This window comes from Dioscorea cayenensis, chromosome 25, assembly GCF_009730915.1.
Source record: "Dioscorea cayenensis subsp. rotundata cultivar TDr96_F1 chromosome 25, TDr96_F1_v2_PseudoChromosome.rev07_lg8_w22 25.fasta, whole genome shotgun sequence".
In the NCBI taxonomy this organism is placed as follows: domain Eukaryota; kingdom Viridiplantae; phylum Streptophyta; class Magnoliopsida; order Dioscoreales; family Dioscoreaceae; genus Dioscorea; species Dioscorea cayenensis.
Genome location: NC_052495.1, coordinates 247,173 through 265,543, shown reverse-complemented (window position 1 = coordinate 265,543; position 18,371 = coordinate 247,173). Strand labels below are relative to the sequence as shown.

The 18,371-nt window shown below is 33.2% G+C and overlaps 3 protein-coding genes and 1 long non-coding RNA gene across 5 annotated transcripts; 3 read left to right on the top strand and 1 right to left on the bottom strand.

The window, feature by feature from the left end:
* The first annotated feature begins 6 nt into the window (after positions 1 to 6).
* On the top strand, positions 7 to 1,676 carry LOC120252988. Its single transcript, XR_005534191.1, has 2 exons — positions 7 to 125; positions 1,348 to 1,676. It is a non-coding gene; the product is annotated as an uncharacterized LOC120252988 (long non-coding RNA).
* A 4,115-nt stretch (positions 1,677 to 5,791) lies between these two features.
* Positions 5,792 to 6,451, top strand: LOC120252984 (dirigent protein 22-like). Its single transcript, XM_039261207.1, is given in 2 exon segments — positions 5,792 to 5,987; positions 5,989 to 6,451. Coding segments are annotated over 2 exon segments (528 nt in total). The 5' UTR covers positions 5,792 to 5,823; the 3' UTR covers positions 6,353 to 6,451.
* A 2,922-nt stretch (positions 6,452 to 9,373) lies between these two features.
* Positions 9,374 to 11,872, top strand: LOC120252950 (DAR GTPase 3, chloroplastic). Its single transcript, XM_039261158.1, is given in 11 exon segments — positions 9,374 to 9,555; positions 9,987 to 10,133; positions 10,282 to 10,398; positions 10,473 to 10,616; positions 10,696 to 10,764; positions 10,766 to 10,783; positions 10,955 to 11,070; positions 11,157 to 11,304; positions 11,306 to 11,339; positions 11,467 to 11,524; positions 11,601 to 11,872. Coding segments are annotated over 11 exon segments (1,038 nt in total). The 5' UTR covers positions 9,374 to 9,489; the 3' UTR covers positions 11,722 to 11,872.
* A 118-nt stretch (positions 11,873 to 11,990) lies between these two features.
* LOC120252948 (protein PSK SIMULATOR 1-like) lies at positions 11,991 to 18,371 on the bottom strand. 2 transcript variants are annotated; one of them, XM_039261156.1, is made up of 13 exons: positions 18,244 to 18,371; positions 17,783 to 18,118; positions 16,216 to 16,541; positions 15,954 to 16,046; positions 15,772 to 15,862; positions 14,073 to 14,166; positions 13,766 to 13,863; positions 13,500 to 13,569; positions 13,312 to 13,409; positions 13,091 to 13,207; positions 12,925 to 13,001; positions 12,767 to 12,811; positions 11,991 to 12,703 (listed from the first exon to the last, which is right to left on the bottom strand). In XM_039261156.1, the coding sequence occupies exons 2-13, from the start codon at positions 18,029 to 18,031 to the stop codon at positions 12,187 to 12,189; spliced, it is 1,875 nt and encodes a 624-aa protein (XP_039117090.1). In that variant the 5' UTR covers positions 18,032 to 18,118; positions 18,244 to 18,371; the 3' UTR covers positions 11,991 to 12,186. The 2 variants fall into 2 exon arrangements, with proteins under 2 accessions (XP_039117090.1, XP_039117091.1); XM_039261157.1 differs by having other exon boundaries at positions 11,991 to 12,688.

Here is an 18,371-nt window from a genome sequence, read left to right as displayed (position 1 = left end):
TTGAGCCCTGGTGAGTAGATGAAATAAAAATAGAGATTAATTTATAGTCTCTTTTGTTGACTTTAAGTGGGTGGTGTATGTTGCTTAGTGGACAGTAAACAAATGGAGCACCGACGTTGTGTTTGGTAAGTCACGTTGTCCTGTTTGCATGGAGATTTGAGACAAATATTATATTTAACTCTATCTATTTATCTATAAAGAGATCTACAGAGTGAGTGTAGTGTAGTTGTGATTCTGGTTTTGGTTTCCATGTTTTTGATTATGTTTGGAAATTCATTGATGCACATATATTGCATGTTCTGTCTATCATCATACTGTATTAATCTCTTTTTAGAGTTTGAATCCTGTTGGTTATATTTTATATGAAGAGAAAATTATGTATTGTAGATATAGAGAAAGTAGAATGGCTGAGTCTGGTTTTTGCCTTTGAATTCATTTGTTCTTGGAAAAGTATAGATGAACAATTGAATAGTCTGTCATGATATTATTGTATGACTTCTTGAGCTACTTCGAAGTGACTGGTGAACAAGAACCACTGAAAATCACCCTTTTAGTGTTTGAAATCTATTGATTCTATGTTATATAAGAAGAAAATTACATGTCATAGATGTAGAGAGAGTACAATTGTTGTGATTCTTGCTTTTGGTTTCAATGTCTTCCAATTCTACCGTCAAGGCTTTCCTTTTATTTTAGCTGCTTTTATGGTTTTCATAAACAAAGAAACAGTGAAAACACTCCTTTTTAGGGTTTGCTGTTAGTTGTATTTTAAATTCTCAAGATATATACACACTGCATATATGTTTGGAGTCATGAAAGGACACTGGTTGTTGCCACAGTTCCTATCTTTATTGCAACAGTATATAGTTAATGATGAAAACTTTAGCTTTTGTGGCGCCTTTTGCTTGTCTAGCTAATGTCCTTACAATCAACTAAGAAACACTTGCAGTTGAGTGCATTAAATTTAAAACACTTACTAGTTAAAAACTCACTGGTCCTTTTAAATGGAATGTTTGTTCAGAATGAAATATGTGGCATTCTAAGCTCCAAAAAAGCTAGCTTTGATAACACTGCCCTTTTAACAGCACTTAACTGCTATTAAACTTTAGTGATGTTTCATCACTGGATACCTACATAGTACCGGAAATAACACATGTTCTTGGATGCTACAACGTTGTATTGTGTCGGTGATAATGAGTTTGTTTGTTTGCCTTTAGTATCTCAATTTAATTTTTTTATTTAATATTATTGGATTCTTTCATTCTCAATATCAAGAAATTTATGTATCTTTTCTTAATTTCCCTCCCTTTCATATGATGCCAATGAAATGATGCTTTTATGGGAGAAAAGGAGAAAGGGGGGAAAAACAGATGATAAATAATGGAACCCGTGGGTGTGGTGGAAGTGACAACCATTATAGCAGTGCTTTTATTATCTTAGACTTTTATGCTGGAGGGACTTTGTTTGGGAGGCTGTCACCTATATATTTCTCAAGTTCAATGGTTCTATAATTAAATATTAACCAATAAATTAGGGTTACCATTTAGTAATGATTGTATGTCCATACACTTTTGTAATCCCAAAATGTAAATCCATCTTTATAGGTATTTGAATCTGCTGGTTAATCTGATAATACAAATTTGTTGGTAAATTTGGCAATGTAAATCCCTTGGTACAGATATTTAAATCTATTTATAAATCTAAACATATGAATCCGATAATATGGATCATATCATACACCTATGGATATTTGAATTGTTGGTCTACACTAACAGATGAGAAGCCTTTGATTTACACTTCTAGTTTAAGATTTTCGACAATGGATTAAAATTTTATTGTTGTAGACCCTGAGGATAAATAGCAGTAGTTTTTTAAGGCATATATGTTTGTAAGCATTTGTGAATAGCAGTCATTATTAGAACCAAAATAACTAACAATAGGGATGTTTCTCTTCAAACAAAATGTAGCCGACGACCATTTGAGTACTTTGGCATCGAGATCGGGCCCTCGCAGTAGGGGTGTTCGCGCTCGAGTGTTGGCGTGGCTCCCCGAGTTCGATCCCCATCTCAGCAGGTGAGTGCAGCGATTCGGTGGTGGCCAGCGGCTCCCCACGTGTTCGCCGCCCGCTTGTACGTGCCTTTCTCAAAAAGTACCTTTTTATCTTTCAATCGACATATAATTATGTGACGTGGTAAAGAATAATTATCTTGTTGGCTTTATATATAGGAAGATATTAAGATACTAGTGTTTGAAGACAATGAATATGATTATTAATGGTTTAATTGCTGGTCTCTATAATTATGTATTTTCTGTTTTTTTAGTTTTTTTAATATTTTTTGAGATCAGATTAAGATCTTTCATATTTGGTCGAATTGGGTTATTCTACTACTGCAGATATTTTTTTGAGATCTGATTAAGTTTTTTTATAATTTACACTTGTCCATCTACACCGCAAACTAGAATGATCTAATTTGACTAAATTTGAGAATTTAATTATACTTTAAAATATTACAAAGATTAAAAGAGTAAAAAATATATAATTACATGGATCTGTAAAGTAATTAAATCACTTTTTTAATACTTCAATATATGCATGAGAAGCAAGGATTGTGGAGCCTTCAGTTGATGTGGCAGCTAGGACATTAATTATTGGGTTGGTGCTATAATTGTGACCACAAAATCCAACAGATAACACTAGTGGGCTTTAATGCCAAAACATGTGAGATAAGTTGTCTGCTAGTGCTTGTGTTGTATGACTTGTATCTCTAGAGTCTTTTATAAAAGCCAATTTATTTCTAAGGATAATTGCCTTGGTACCAGTGGTATTAATATTTTACTTTGGTTTTATTATTGGATGTTAAAATCATATAAATACACCTTGGGAGCTTGAGTTAATGATTTTGTCCCCACTTGTCTATAGTTTGGTAAGTAAGTACAAAAGGGTTATTTTGTATTTGCTTGCATTAAAGTATGCATAACATTTTAAAAGTCAACAGAATAAGTTACTGCATAAGAAAGTAAAGATATCTAGTATACAAGTGGCTCCAAAATATGTGTAAAATTGTAGGTTTCACATTGGATAAATAGGTGAAAATAAATAATTTTGTATATAATATTAAGGGACTGATAATTTACACGAGTATAGATTTGTTATCTGTGAACGTTCGCACATCGATGTTCATTATCAATCGAATTGCTGTCAATTGGTATATATATATAGTAAACTCTATAAACAGTACAATATAATGAACAGTGTGTAATATATAGTGAAAAATGTGATGCATAACAAAATATTTGTGATAAAATCTTGATTGTTGGATCGTTTATCAGAACAATACTCATGTAATTTGAGCTATCTAAATTTATTTTTACTCTCTAAAAGATTTTATAAAAACACAAACACCCCATTTCACCTTGATTCTAATCGCTCTATATAACTCCATTGTTTTCTCTCTCCATTGGATTTTGTGTCTGTCTCTCTCATTTTTTTTTTTCTCTTTCTAATTTTTTTCTAATCTGAGTGGACATCTGCAAAATATGTTTCACCAAATGTTAATTAGAGTAAATAAAATATTTAATTTTTAAATTAAATTAAAAATATATTGTTTGTCTATGATTTATTTATATAGATTGGACACATGCGTGATAATTAATTGAATCAGAAAATACAATGATCTTTTACCCCTTTTTGTCTTGTCAATAAATTGTGTGTGTATATATATATATCATCACAAAAGTGTTAGTTAAGTGAGCAATGATTCAGACGGTGTTTTTTGTCTGTCCAGTTTTTATTTTTGGTTTTTCCTCGTTTTCTCGTACGTTGTTATGTTGTCTTAATTTTTGCTCCTCACCTCCCGGTGAGAGGACTGTCTCTATCGTATCATTCTGCTATTTCAATAGTTCGTGGTTTATCCACATTTTTCAAAAAGTGAGCAATGATAACAATAGTTACGAGATAGTGTTTGTAATTATCTAATTGATTTATATGAAAAAAAGAAAAATTAATTTATATTTGTTTTCTTCTATTTGATTCACATGACCATGGGAAGGAAACATTTTTGAAACCATAAATCAATAATTCACAAACAATATGTATATAAAAAAAACAAGCAAAGATAATATAATCATGGATTAGGTTATCTAATTCATGACTTCGCGTAGATAAGAGACGAGATTGAACTTTTAATCTTTGAATTCAAGAGAATTTAAACTCTTGATTTTTTAATTTGAAATGGGAACTCTTGATTGAACTTTTTAATCTTTGATAGAATGTCAATTTTTTTATTTGTCAATTAATTTCAAAGAATTATAATAATATAAGTCATGTTGTGGGTTAAATAAAAAAATTTACATACATATAACATAAATCAATACTTATAATATAATGTAATATAATATACACAAATTCTTCTGTCCTTTTTTCTAATAATTGTGTTAAACAAATGTCTATTGAACATGAACTAGAAATTTCTATGAAAATCCAAACTGAAAACAGTTTTCCATAAACAAAACTTTGAAGTAGAAAAAGTCATCAATAATTATTATAAGAAATCAACAGAGACTTGAAGGACTTTTTGTTTTTTGGGAGACCCACACACAAACACAATCAATCAAAAGAAAAGTTCTCTGCCAATAGAATGGGATTCCAAACTCCAAACTCCAAATTCCAAATGGTCCTTGTGGAACGTGTCTTTTTAAGCAAAGACTTCCCAAAGTTCTCATTGTAAACATATGCTTTTCTTTCTTTCTTTTTTTTCTTTTTTATTGTTTCCTCATAAACAGAAGAAAAAGAAGAATAAAGTGCCAAAAAAAAACTTCACATTGTTATGATTAATGACCACAAGTCTTTGCCATTTATTTGATCAACTGAAAATCAGATTCTTTTTTTTTATTTTTTTTATTTTATCAACTTGTGAACTCTGCAAACGAAGTCATCAAAATAAGAAAATTAGTATCATTTCCCTCAATTAATTGCTTAGAAATTGGTAGGTTGCCAACCCAACTCAAGAACTCTCTCTCTCTCTTTTCCTAAGAACTACACCAACCATACTTTTGAAGTTTTTTTGCTTCCACAATTCATTTCATAGTCATTCATTCCATTTACTACAATGGCAACAAAGAAAAGCATTGTAACAAGTGTATATATATACATATTAAATTCTTTGTTTATTTTCTGCATGGGAATCATTTTTAGAAAGGCGAGCAAAGACCGAAGCCCGCGAACATGCACGTATGGGGAGCGAGGGCTCAGCCCGACTAACACGCCTCACTTTCTGCAGACATAAGGTTCAATCACGGGTTCTCTTTAAAATGAATATCCTACGTAAGAGACCGATACTCAATTGATCCAAAAGCTGTTAGTTAAGTTAAATATTTTTATCTCATGGTTAAAAAAAGCTTTTTTTGTTTTTTTAGTTCTTAACTTGAATTCAATAGGATTTTTAATTGCAAAAAGATTCAATTCAAGAACCAATCAACTAGTATACTATTTTTTTATAATTATATTTTCCTCAAAAAAATATTAAAAAAATAAAAATTTTTAAAAGTTCAGACATTACACGCGGCACAAAACAATAGGCTAACTCCGCTGTTTCCTACACCGACCATCACAGCATTATAATAACGTCTACTCCCTCACGGGCGCACACCTAAAGTACTCAAAAACCACCTCCCTATCCTCCCAAACACCATCCGCGTTTCTAAACCCACTCAAATCTCGCCACGTGCCCCACATCTAAACGGGACCCACACTCACCCCTTTCCCCATCTCCTCCTCTATATAAACCCCTCATCGTCTTCTCCATCGAGCTCGTCCAAACCCTAACAATGGCGTCGATCCACTCCTCTCTTCTCCTCCTCTTCTCCGTTGTCCTCCTCCTTCCCTCCATCTCCGCCAAAAAACCCCTCAAAGAAAAGCTCAGCCATCTCCACTTCTACTTCCACGACATCGTCAGCGGCCGCAACCCCACCGCGATCCCCATCACACCCCCTCAACTCCTCATCCTTCACCTCCTTCGGCATGGTCACCATCATGGACGATCTCCTCACCACCGGCCCCGAACTCAATTCCACCGTCATCGGCCGAGCTCAGGGCTTCTACGCCGCCGCCGCCCAATCCGAGCTTGGATTCCTCCAGGCCATGAACCTCCATTTCAGCTCCGGGAAATACAATGGCAGTGTCCTGACCGTGCTCGGCCGCAACGCCCCGCTTCACAACGTCCGAGAGATGCCCGTCGTCGGCGGCTCCGGGCTTTTCCGGTTCGCTCGCGGCTACGCCCTCGCCCACACTCACTGGATTGATTTGACCTCCGGCGATGCCATCGTTGAGTATAATGTTTATGTCTTGCATTTCTAATTTTTTTTTTAATTTTCGTTGGTTTTTTTTCTTTTTTTTTTGGAGTGAGTGGGTGCGTTGTCGTGTGTCATGTCCACTGAATAAACAATGGTTAATATATATATTTTTTTTTCCAAAGTCGACAAGTTACAAAATAAATCATCAAACTTATAAAGAATGCGTCAGTAACTCTGAAGAAGAGAACAAAGAAAACTCAGAAAGTAAATTGTAATATAACAGATTGGGAATGACTTAGGTGAAGTTAAATAAGTGTAGTTAATGTAGTTCATTTGACACACAAGACATGAAATGAGTAATTTTTTTTTTAAAAAAAATAAGGACATTATAGGAAAGTTATTATATTTTTATATATTTTTGGGACACGTGGCATAATGTCAATGGTGAAGTACACTAACTACACCTATCTAATTTCACCTAAGTCATTCCTTAGAAAATTTGATTTATAGTATAGTTTTTTTTTTCATATATATTTTGATGCAAGGATGGGTAGTTATTTTTGAATTAATTTATAGTATATTTTGATGCAAGTATTGGTAGTTATTTTTGAATTAATTTATAGTATAGTTTTTTTTTTCATATATATATAAATGCCATGGCCCATGGTTTCAATTTCGTGCATGCACACGAGTAAAGAATGGATTACTCACTAATGCAAGATTTTGGGTGGTGATTCTGTATCTATATTGAGGATCTATCATTGTTAAATAATGTTTGATGGAATTGCATTTAAAATTTTACATCAGGTTGTAGTAGGGTGAATATAATTAAGTTAAAAACCTTTTGGTTTGAGATTGTTTGAAGATTTTAATTTTTTTTTTTTTTAATTCATGGTTCAACAAATGCGCTTAAATAGTAGCAAAATATTGAGAGAAAACATTAGTTGAGTTATTTAATAATAATAATAATAATCACGGGCTATTTCACTAATAAATGATATATTCTTAATTGTAAATTTCATACAAAATAGCGACGCGATGCATAAATTGTATAAAAAGAAAATTATTTAATAATTATTATAAAATCAATGTTAGACAAGTTTTGAATTTTTTTTAAATTTTTTACAAAAATTTTCACATGCACGCATTCATATATATATATATATATATATAACTCGAATATATTACTATCGAAAAAATAACGTATAATTACATTAAATTAATAACAATTGGATGATGATTATTCTTTAAGTGACAATTTACACTCTTCCAAAAATAGAAATTTATGAACTTTATTTTAAACAAACAAAACAAACTATTTAAACGATTGAATAAATAAGGCCACACGAGTTTAGTTTTCAAAAAAAGGAGACATTTCTTTTCTTTTTTTTGACCTTTTTCTTTTTCTAAAATGCTTGCACACTCAGCACGTCATTCTTTCTTTGATATTTATGGCCATCGAATAGGAACTGAAAGTGTTTGTCGAGGAAAAAACAAAGATGTGTCTAATTAATTTTTAATTAAAAAATGAATGAAAATAAAAAAATTTAAATAAAGAAAATATATTATTATTGATTCAATAAGTTGTATATTATTTGGGGGAATGCTTTTGTTATAGGCGAATTAAATTTACTAATATTAATTAATTGATATAACTTCAACAAGTAATATTTTCACCAGCATGATTTTTGACGTTTGATTGACAAGTTGGTTTATTTGTCACTTTATTTTCTATTCGCTATGATTGCTAAATACTATTTAACAAATTTTTTATTTTATTTATTTTTTTATAATATGAATAAATTATTTTAAATATATATATTTTTTTATTATTACATTATGAGAAACTCAAGTGTTTTAAACACTAGTCTATTACTACTCTTATTTTTTATTTTAACCTAATACAATACATTTCAAAAACACATACCAAAGACTAAAAAAAAAAGTCACATAGGTTGCAAGACAAATTTATAAGGAGGAGCATAATTTTTTTTTAAAACATAAACTCTATTAGAGCAACTAATAATTCTATATTAGTTAATTAAAAAAAATAGGAATTTAAATATATATGACAAGTCTCTCAAATTTTTGGGTTCAATCAAATCCTATTATAATATTTTTTCTAAAAGCTATGATAACACATAAAACAATTAATGATCTTTAGATTTATTAATACAGGGTTTATGCATAAGATGATCATATTCTGTCAATGAGGCATGTTTAAATTTAAGATTATGTAGAGTAAGAATATAAGTGTGATGAAATATTAATTCTATATATGTACGAGTCCATAATACATGGTTTATCTATAATTCATGATAAAATTTTAACAAATATTAAATCATACGTAATCGAAAATATAAGTTTAAAAATATAATTTTTATGATTTAACATTAAAATATAAATCCAAATAGATAGACTTGATGTACTTTATAAAAAAAAATAAATGATACTAATATAGCAAAATCTTGTAAGTAATATAATGTTAAAATGTTTTTTTCTTAGGGAGTAAATGGTAATATTGTAACCTAATATTGAATGTCGATGAATTACTAAAAACAAATATGTTTAAAAAAAATAACAAACTCTCAAATTCCGCTTCGGCCTTTTATAATTTTAAAAGTTTTGAAACAACATCGAATATAGAATACAATACAAAAACATTATAATTAAATAACTTTTGTAATCAAAATTATTGACATATCTTAATTTTGAAAGATCTCATCAATATTTATTACATAAAATTAATAAATATAATAAAAAAAATTAAACATGTTCTTTTGAAACATTATCAGAACAGATTATAAATCTACATTAATAGTATATATATACATATAAATTTTAGAATCAACTTTTTCTAACACATCCCAAAGTTCTTAGTCTTTCGGATTTGAATTCATTAAAAATATACTTTTAATAGTACATATATACATATAAATTTCAGGATCCATTTTTTCTAACGGATCCAAAGTTCTTAATCTTTCGGATCCGAATCCATTAAAAATCGAGTCGACCCGTTAAGTGAAAAAGCTTTTAGTCACGTGCAAAACACGTGAAATGATATAGCTTGCGTTTGGATTAGCGATTACAATTCTGGGCTTTTGGTTCACCGTTCCTTCTTCGCTGTTGCTCTCATGGCCGCTTTGGCCGCCCATTCGCCTCCTTCGCCGGCGCCGATATCGCCGGCGAGGAGCCGGCGCCATGGCTCCTTCAGCTTCTCCCTCCCTTCGTGCTTTTGTCTCCTCTCGTTCCGTCTCCCCTAACGCTGTAAGCACTGGAATTTTTTTCTTTTGCTTTTTTTCCCTTTTGGGATTATTTTTCGTGCCTTTTTTTCTATTTTTCCGATAGTTTTGATGTTATTTTTTTTAGGAGATATCATAGCATTCACTATAAAGTTACTGATTTTTCACTAAAAGTGTCATCTTTTTGCTCCTTGTGTTTAATTTTTGGGGTAACTGGTTGATTTGGGTGGAAGTGGAACAATGAGAAGTTTAGAAGCAGTTTGTTATATATGGATCCAAAATGGTTTCTTTGGTATATTTTGAATTTCATTCATGTTATTCTACCAATTCACAATTTTCAATGCCGTTCCTACTTGTAATTTCTCACTAAAACTGTAATCTTTTCCACCTTTTTGTTTAATTTTTGTGCTAACTCTTGATCTGAAAACATTTTAAAAATTTTCCTTAATTTTGTAGATAATCTCTGGATCATCAGTCAGTTGGAATCAGAAAGATAAAACCAGTGTATCTGATTATGTGATTGAGGGTTTGCAAGAAGAAACTAACTGGGCAAGGTTGGATGCTGATCTGCATTACTGGACCAAGACACTGCGTCCTGTTCAGGTATAAATAAGGTCTGCTTTTGCCAAATTGTCTTCAAGCCGCCTTTCGGCATAAATTTTTAATTGTTACAAGTGTTTCTGGACTAAATCTTTGCAGTAATCATCAGTGAATTAGCATTTTCGTCGCATTGAACTCTTGTATTTTGCAGTGGTATCCTGGTCACATTGCTAAAACAGAAAAAGAATTGAAAGAACAACTTAAGTTGATGGATGTTGTTATTGAGGTTAGAGATGCTAGGATACCGATGGCTACAAGCCATCCACAGGTGATCTTTGTTTTTCTGCTTTTTTTTTCTATTTGCTGTATGTTAAAGTTCAAATTGTGGGTTGAAATGAACAGATGGATTCCTGGCTCGGCAATCGGAAAAAAATTCTAGTTTTGAATAGAGAAGACATGATATCAACTGCCGATAGGAATGCTTGGGCCAATTACTTTTCGAGACAAGGAATTAAGGCTGTTTTCTCTAATGGGCAGCTGGGGATGGTACTACTAACATTGCATTCATATGTATGATAAATCTCGGCTTTTGGTTTTTATATATTGTCTTATATTTAATTTTCAGGGTGCTATGAAACTAGGGAGGCTTGTGAAGTCAATGGCCGTTGGTGTGAATGTTAAACGTCGAGCCAAGGGGACTTCTTCCTCGTCCTGTAGGAATCTTTACCAATATGTAAATCAGTAAATCTTTTTTCATCTTGACCTGTTAAAATAACAGCAAATCATCCATGCGAAGTATTTATTTGTGCTTTATTAGAAATCTGAGAACCAGGATCGAGCTCCTATCTTATGATTGATCATTTACTATATAATACCTAATGTAGGTACGAGCGGGGATTGTTGGATATCCTAATGTTGGTAAGTCGTCTTTAATTAATCGATTGCTAAAGCGTCGGATGTGTCCAGCAGCCCCTCGGCCTGGTGTCACACGAGAATTAAAGTAAAGTTTCTTAAATTTTGGTGATTGTCTTCTTTGAAAAAGAAAAAAAAGATTATTGTTCACACATTCAATTTCTGTTTCAATAGATGGGTTCATTTCGGGAAAGATTTAGAACTACTGGATTCTCCTGGCATAATTCCGATGCGGATAAGTGATCAGGCAGCTGCCATTAAGCTTGCCATATGTGATGACATAGGGGAGAGATCTTACGATGTCATTGATGTAGCTGCAATTTCTTGTACAAATGTTGACAAGGCATCCCGAAGTTGGTCGGTCCCTGTCTGATTGTAAACATATAGTTCCATATGTTTATTTAATACATTCATCGAAAACAATTCCCGTGTTTCTTTTATCATATCGCACATCTTATTCCATTGCTGAAGTTTGGTTCAACAGGTTCAGGCAAACTCTTCAAGCGATATAACATCGACGCAGATATCTTTGATGGTAGAATGTATGCTACATTGCTCACAGAACTCAGTAATTTCGCTCGTCTGATTAATACCAGACTGACAATCGTTTGAATGCAGGTTTCTCGAAAAGCTTGCCCTTCAATTGTTCAATGGAGATGTTAGCCAAGCAGCATTCCGGGTATTGACCGACTTTAGAAAGGGGAAGTTCGGCTGGACTGCATTGGAGAGGCCGCCTTGACAAGGTGCCGTTTCTACCGATGACCCTCTGAGACCAAGTGAGAGTATATACCTATAAATTTCTGATTTCTTTTCGCAGAACTGTATATCCTGTTGTTTTCATAGTCATATCACATGAAAATAAATAAACATGAGAATTTTTCTGCATATTTGTTTTTAAATATCTCAGAACAAGCTTGACTCTCTGGATATAAATTAATTTCTTTTTTCCTTAGAATAATAGCTCAACATCTTCATGCCTTTGTAAATTTACAGCACCCCATATGGACATGACACCTGAAAGATTTATATCTCATTGAACTCCTTAATAAAATGACAAACCAACCAGGTTGAATCCTATAACTAAACACAAAGCTCAAAGAGAACATATAGAGAAGGCAAAAAACAAAAAAACCTCAAACTCAGGTTGGTTCAGCAATGCTTGAATCAATCAGCCGAAAGTTCGGCTTTTTTTCTTTCATTGAATTCATGGCCTGCAGAGGGTGTCCACTCTGTCAATTGCATCCAAAGCTTTCATCTTATCTATGTCAAAATTTATGACAGGCACCATGGATGACCGCCTTGATACTAAATCCTTTTCATATCCACTGGTTGGAGAATGGCTGCTACTTTTGCATAATTTCTGGTGCTTGCTTAACCGTGATTTCGTGGTGTCGAATTCTTGGCTTTTGCTTATTCCTGGTGTCGATTTTCTGAGTGTAACATCCTGTAGCATTTCTTGGTCCTCTTGAGTAAGCGACGAATATGGATTTTTATTTGTAAGCAGAGAGACTGTCGCGTTGTTCAGAGTCGGGGAGCGAACCGGAGATTTGATCGGAGATCTGTTGCCTGGCCTAGACTGGCTTATAAGATGATGAAGCCATATAACCAAATCTAAAATGTAAGTTTCGGTCCTTTGCTTGTCTGCATGGTGAAGTGTCTCTATTCGAATTAAGGAATGCCCAGCAGGCCTTTCAATTAGCTCAGAGCTGAAACAAAGAGATCTGTCTTTCCTTTAGTTCTGTGTATCTTCTCAAAAATTAGAAAAACATTGATAAACTACTAACCCTGTATTTGCCCATTCTCCAACCCAACCAAAACCATGGTGTGCTCTGGTTTGATTATTTTGCAACCATATTTAAGGACCAAGGTAAATATCAGTATAAAAAGTGTGGAATATTAAAGCAAAAGAAGATATAACATGGGAATAGAAAAGCTGCATTACTTGGTTGTATTACTCGCAAGAGGAATGAGCCAGTGCAATGTTTTCTCCATTTCAGCTTTTATCTGAGGAATAGTGAGCTGCAAAAACAAATGATTCAAATACAGCAAGTACACAAAGACCTTGATTAATGAAATTACTCAGACAAACTACAATTTAAAGTGAACACCTCTTCTTTCAGCTGTAAAGATTGCAATTTAGAGCGTAGAGAACATTTCATGGAGGGAGGCAATCCTTGGTATAATGCGTCCCTCGTACTCGAAGGAACTGTACTTGACCGGGTTACCTAAATGTAAATAAACTGCTGATTAGTATACAATTTCACGGCAATAAACAAAAGCAAAGCATTGACTTACACCATAAATTACTAGCAACACAGTGGTAACTTACAAGAGTATCAATTTGACTGATAATATTTGCATAGTGCAATGCAAGCCCAGCCGAACCTAATCTTTGATGAGCGTTGACAGGTTTTATTGATGATTTATCTGGGGTTTTGACACAATCAAAGCCAACTTGTATAACAAATAATGTTCACAATGTCAATGAAAAAAGGACAGGTAGTCCAGGACATGTACCAGGAGAACTAAAGTTATCATGGATTTCCAAATTCAAAAAGTGGACTATGTCAACGAGCCTTTCCATTACCTGAAAAGGTAGTGAAATTCATGCTTAGAGCTCTTTAGCTGTTTAACACAAAGCCAAATTCCTTTAAAATCTTAAGCATTGCAACAGAGAATAATTGCTTTGGCATCATATAAAAGTGAAATCAGAAACCAATAAATGAGCTTATCTTCTCCGGTGCAATGATGTTATGTACCACGATGTGGCAGTACCTGCATACCTCTTCCAAAATCTTGGACCAAAGTGACTTCTTTTTCAAGCTTTTCACATGTCTCCTTTGCCTTTTCAACTCTTGCTTGAGAATTTGAAGACCATTGCCTAAAATGTCAGTGAAAAAATGCACATGGTCAAAATAAATAACGTCATATTATGGAATTTGATTTCATCCCATCACTGTGGGTGCAGCATTTGGGTATAACATGGGGAAAGACTGACTAGAGGGTTGGGGCTGAACTTTGGAAGGTCCGAAATGTTGAAATTTCTTATTCAACAAATAAATATTTAACAATCAGATAAAAACACCTTACCTTTCTGACCCGCATTTATGTTTTCCTCTTCCTTATGTTTTCGCCGATAATCTTGTTCGATTCTATCCAGCGTATGCAATTCATGGTATAATTCCTAAGCAAAATGGAAGTTGGCCACGAATGAATTACAAAGAATTCCCATGGGTGAAAACTGAACGCAAAAGAAAACAAGGATATTTCCTAAAAGGGGATATTAGGAATGATTACATATTCTATTATAGATACTTGGAATTTTAAAAATTAAATTTTCTTTACAAATTTTAAACTGGTTGCAATTATATGAGTAATGCAATGATGTCCAAGCAAATGTGTGCAGTAAGTTAGAATTTACAGATATGTGAATGCTCACACAAACACAATTTAAAACCAATAGCTGATTCTTATGTGTCCTATAATTTCCAAACTTTTGACAATTTTGAGACTAATAGGAATTAACGTAAACTACATTTGACAGTATTGAGACTAATAGAAATTAATGCAAACTTGCCTTCAACAATTCAATGTCAACCTCATGAAACTTACTGCCTCATTACAAATATGATTTTACACCTTTTAAAGGCAAGAAATGCAGTCAAGGGTGAAGCTTCACTGAAGCCTGGTGAAGAACACTAGGAGACATATTCTACATTCAAAACTAACCAAACAAACTAACATAAGATTTTTCCTATGAATTAACAAAAGGGTAGTCTTGATACCCAAAATGTATCCTCTCTAGACATGCATGATAGGTCCCCGTTATGGGTGGGATACCTCTTATCTCTTTTCCATTCCATAATCCATCTTAATGGTCTCTTTTGATTTTGAATCTTAATCCTCTATTTTTTTTAATTACTTTATTTTTTCTCATCTTTTTATACTCTAATATTTTTCCTAGTTTTCTTATCTTTATAAATTGATTCTTATTTTTCTAATCTTTTAAATAATGATTTTCATAAATTTTCATAATTTTAAAAATTCTAAATTTACTTTAATTAATTTTAGTATGACTTAAATTTTTTGTCTTAGGTTCTATTTCTCTAAAAAAAAAAAAATTTTTTACTACAATATTCACCACCTCCTCAAAACAATGTGATTCATGTGTCTATGTATACATACACATAAATACATGTTGGATGTATAGCCAGTTTTAATACTTGGATAATCACAGTTGTGTTCTAGTACACTGCGGAAGAGTAACTAAAATTGAGTAAAAAATAAAATGACAGGATAAAGAAAACAGTAATACATTTTTATTGCAGTCTTTTGTCTCATTAACAACATTTAGTTAAGTGAAAAGCATTCGTGATTTCTTGCATATGAGGGCTACCAGTGTAAGAAGGTATCATATTCCTATGATTCAATTTTCTTTCTTTCATTTCATACGAAAGAGTTATGATCTTAATTTTATTTTACGTAAAACCATTTCTAAATTGACCTTGTGATATTTTGAATCCACAGAATCGAAATGAATTTATCGGCCAAAATCTGTTAGTTCAATGGGACTAGAATAGTAATACAGTGTGAAGGTTGAACATCCTTTTTAGTTATCAAATAAAGCAATGGGTGACCCACTTCGTCACTTCAAGATTAAATAATTGTGATCTTAGTCGAACAACATCCACTCTTATTTGCCTATAGAAATCACTTCAGAATGATGCATCATGTAATTTCAAATAACTCGAGTATTTCATAATAAAAACGATTGTAGAAAAATGCTTACAGCGGTGTACTGAACCAAGCTCATTAACTGTTGCATCACACCCGGTGCCTCTTCTTTCAACTGGCTTTGTGGTGTAACTTCCAACCCTAGCCTAGAAATAAATGAAGCGAATTCAAGAATAAACATGTTATATTAGGAGAAGCTTTCAACATCTGTATGAATAATATTGAGGGATTTCTCACTTCTCAAAATAGCGATCTAAGTTATGCCATTGAGGATCTTTACAACGATTTCCAAAACGGACCACCTCACCAGAAAATACTTTCAGTTCTTCCCTGTCAAATTGACATCAGAAAGATGTTATTTCTTCAGGAAGCCTGGCAAAAGAATCAGGCAAAAGAATTGTATGATGCTTTCATGACAGGAGTTATAACATTATAATATCCCAATTAATAAAATTAGTTAAATTTGAGAAATGGGATGGTTTTGAAGCCTGGCATTCACCTTTTGTCAGCTGCAACAATCTTCAGTAGCTCATGCATATCTTTCGATACTAAATTTTGCACGCCTTCTGAGAGGAGGACTTCTTCTTTTAAGCGTCTTACATTTTCCTTGGAAAGAGATTGCATGAGACTAGCACCTTTGACTATAGTGTTGGCCACCTCAAAAGCTAAAATGGAGATTTTACTGCCTTTTGTTGTCATCCCTGATGCAAAGGTACCAGTAATGTTTAGGTTTGTCACACTGCTACCAAGTGTGTCCAAGACCTCCACTGCCTTGCCAAGCCCCAGAGAACTAGCCCTGCCCAAACGAGAACCCATTTCTGCAACCTGTTACAGAATAAATAGCTAATTAAGAGAAGCATGACAGCAGCAACCAGTTCAATTAATCATTGTTAAGTCATAGATTTTTAATCTAGGGACATTAGGTAAAATGAAAAGAAAAAAGAAACACTTAGAGAAGTCCAATGTGCACAAAGATTATTAGGAAGGCGAAAATGCATCAAAATCCACAACATTAGAAAGGGCGGATAATAATGTGGTACCTTTTTAACATGGTTAAACTAGAAACCAGAAACTCACGATCTTTAAATAAGCATGATCAATTTAATGCAAGCTGAACCCAATCACACCCAGGGTAACAAAATAATCACACCCTCAAAAATGGATCACAAAGTTTATCCAAATGAAAGTCGAATGCAGATAAAATTGATAGATAAGACGCGGCAACTTTTTTTTATTTTTCTCCACTTATTTATAAACTCAACATATGATATAATTCAAAACAAATCAATCAAACGCAATAAAAAGAAAAGGTAATTACCAAACTACCTTTAACACCTTTAGTTAAAAACACAATTTTAACATAGACATAAACTATGTCAAATGATAGTGTTGGACTGTATTTTTCATCATTCATACACACACACACACACACACACAAATATAACAGCACAACAAGAAATCTGGATTTTACTGAATCATGATCAATCAAATGTTGAACAGAATAGAAACTTTCCAATAATCCAACTGTTACTCATCCACTCACAGTTAAGATTTAATCCAAAATATGAAAGAGGAAGAAAACACAGCAGACAAGCGTAAGTTCTCATAATTTGTGTGCTTGGATTACAACAATTGCAATTAGAAATTTAAAGTCCTTTCCTATGCATGCATGGTCATAACTCATAGGTAATATTACCAGGACCACAAGCCTTTATGGTTAAGTTTTCAACCAGAATTACCACAAACTTTACAGAAAATGAGCAATTTAAGTAGCAGAATACCTGGTATAGTATATTATATTTTTTTTCCTAATTACATCAACAAAACTTGTACCTTGCACATTGAAAGGAGAAAGCTAGTGTTTTTCTGCAGAAATTCACATGTATCATAACTGAAGATATGAATATGAATAACAAGAGACTTAGACATAAATTATAAAGCATACAGGCATGAATCATCCCATGTATGATACCAGAACTACGCCGTGTTAGTTAAAATAATCAAAATAGATTGAAATTTTCAAATATAATACTAAAACAAGAAGATGATAACCAGCATGAACTTGCCTTGATTGTTCCATTCCTTCCATACCCGACCGGCCTGGATTTCATTGACTTAGATTTCTGTGAAAGATCTCTAGACAACAACTTCTCCCTAGCATCCATAGCTTCAGATTTCCCCACACCATCCTCCATTCCTCTCTTCCCATGAGAGTGATAACCCACCACATCCCTGTCCCCAAGTCCAATGGCACGAGCAATCCTCTCGCTCGGCGACGTATCCACTGCTGATTTCTTCGAACAACTCGCCCCCATTATCCCAATCCAATCTCAATTACAACCACTAAACAAAACTTCCCAGATTAAATCCAATGCCAAATTCACCAATCCATCATCAAAACCCTATAAAACATCAAATTCAATCAAACAAATCCCAGAACACAAAGAACAACAGATCAAACATCAAACGCAAAACCAAACAAGAATTAAGAGCTTAAAAAAAAGCGAATTTCGAGGAAAAAACAAACCTTTTGGATCAAATCGCAGAGGAAGCGAAGGGGAGAGGGATTTATAGGAGAATCCTATGTAGAAGAAGAGATCACTGGGGTCGAGACAGCATTGGGATGGAGGAGGAGAGAAGGATACGAAGAGAGAG

Coding starts and splice junctions, on each gene's coding strand:
- LOC120252948 (XM_039261156.1), bottom strand. CDS start 18,031: ATGGGGGCGAGTTGTTCGAAGAAATCAGCAGTGGATACGTCGCCGAGC. Junction 13,002..13,090: donor CTTTACAGCTGAAAGAAGAG/GTGTTCACTTTA, acceptor TTGTTTTTGCAG/CTCACTATTCCTCAGATAAA. Junction 12,704..12,766: donor GGAGAATGGGCAAATACAGG/GTTAGTAGTTTA, acceptor AAGGAAAGACAG/ATCTCTTTGTTTCAGCTCTG.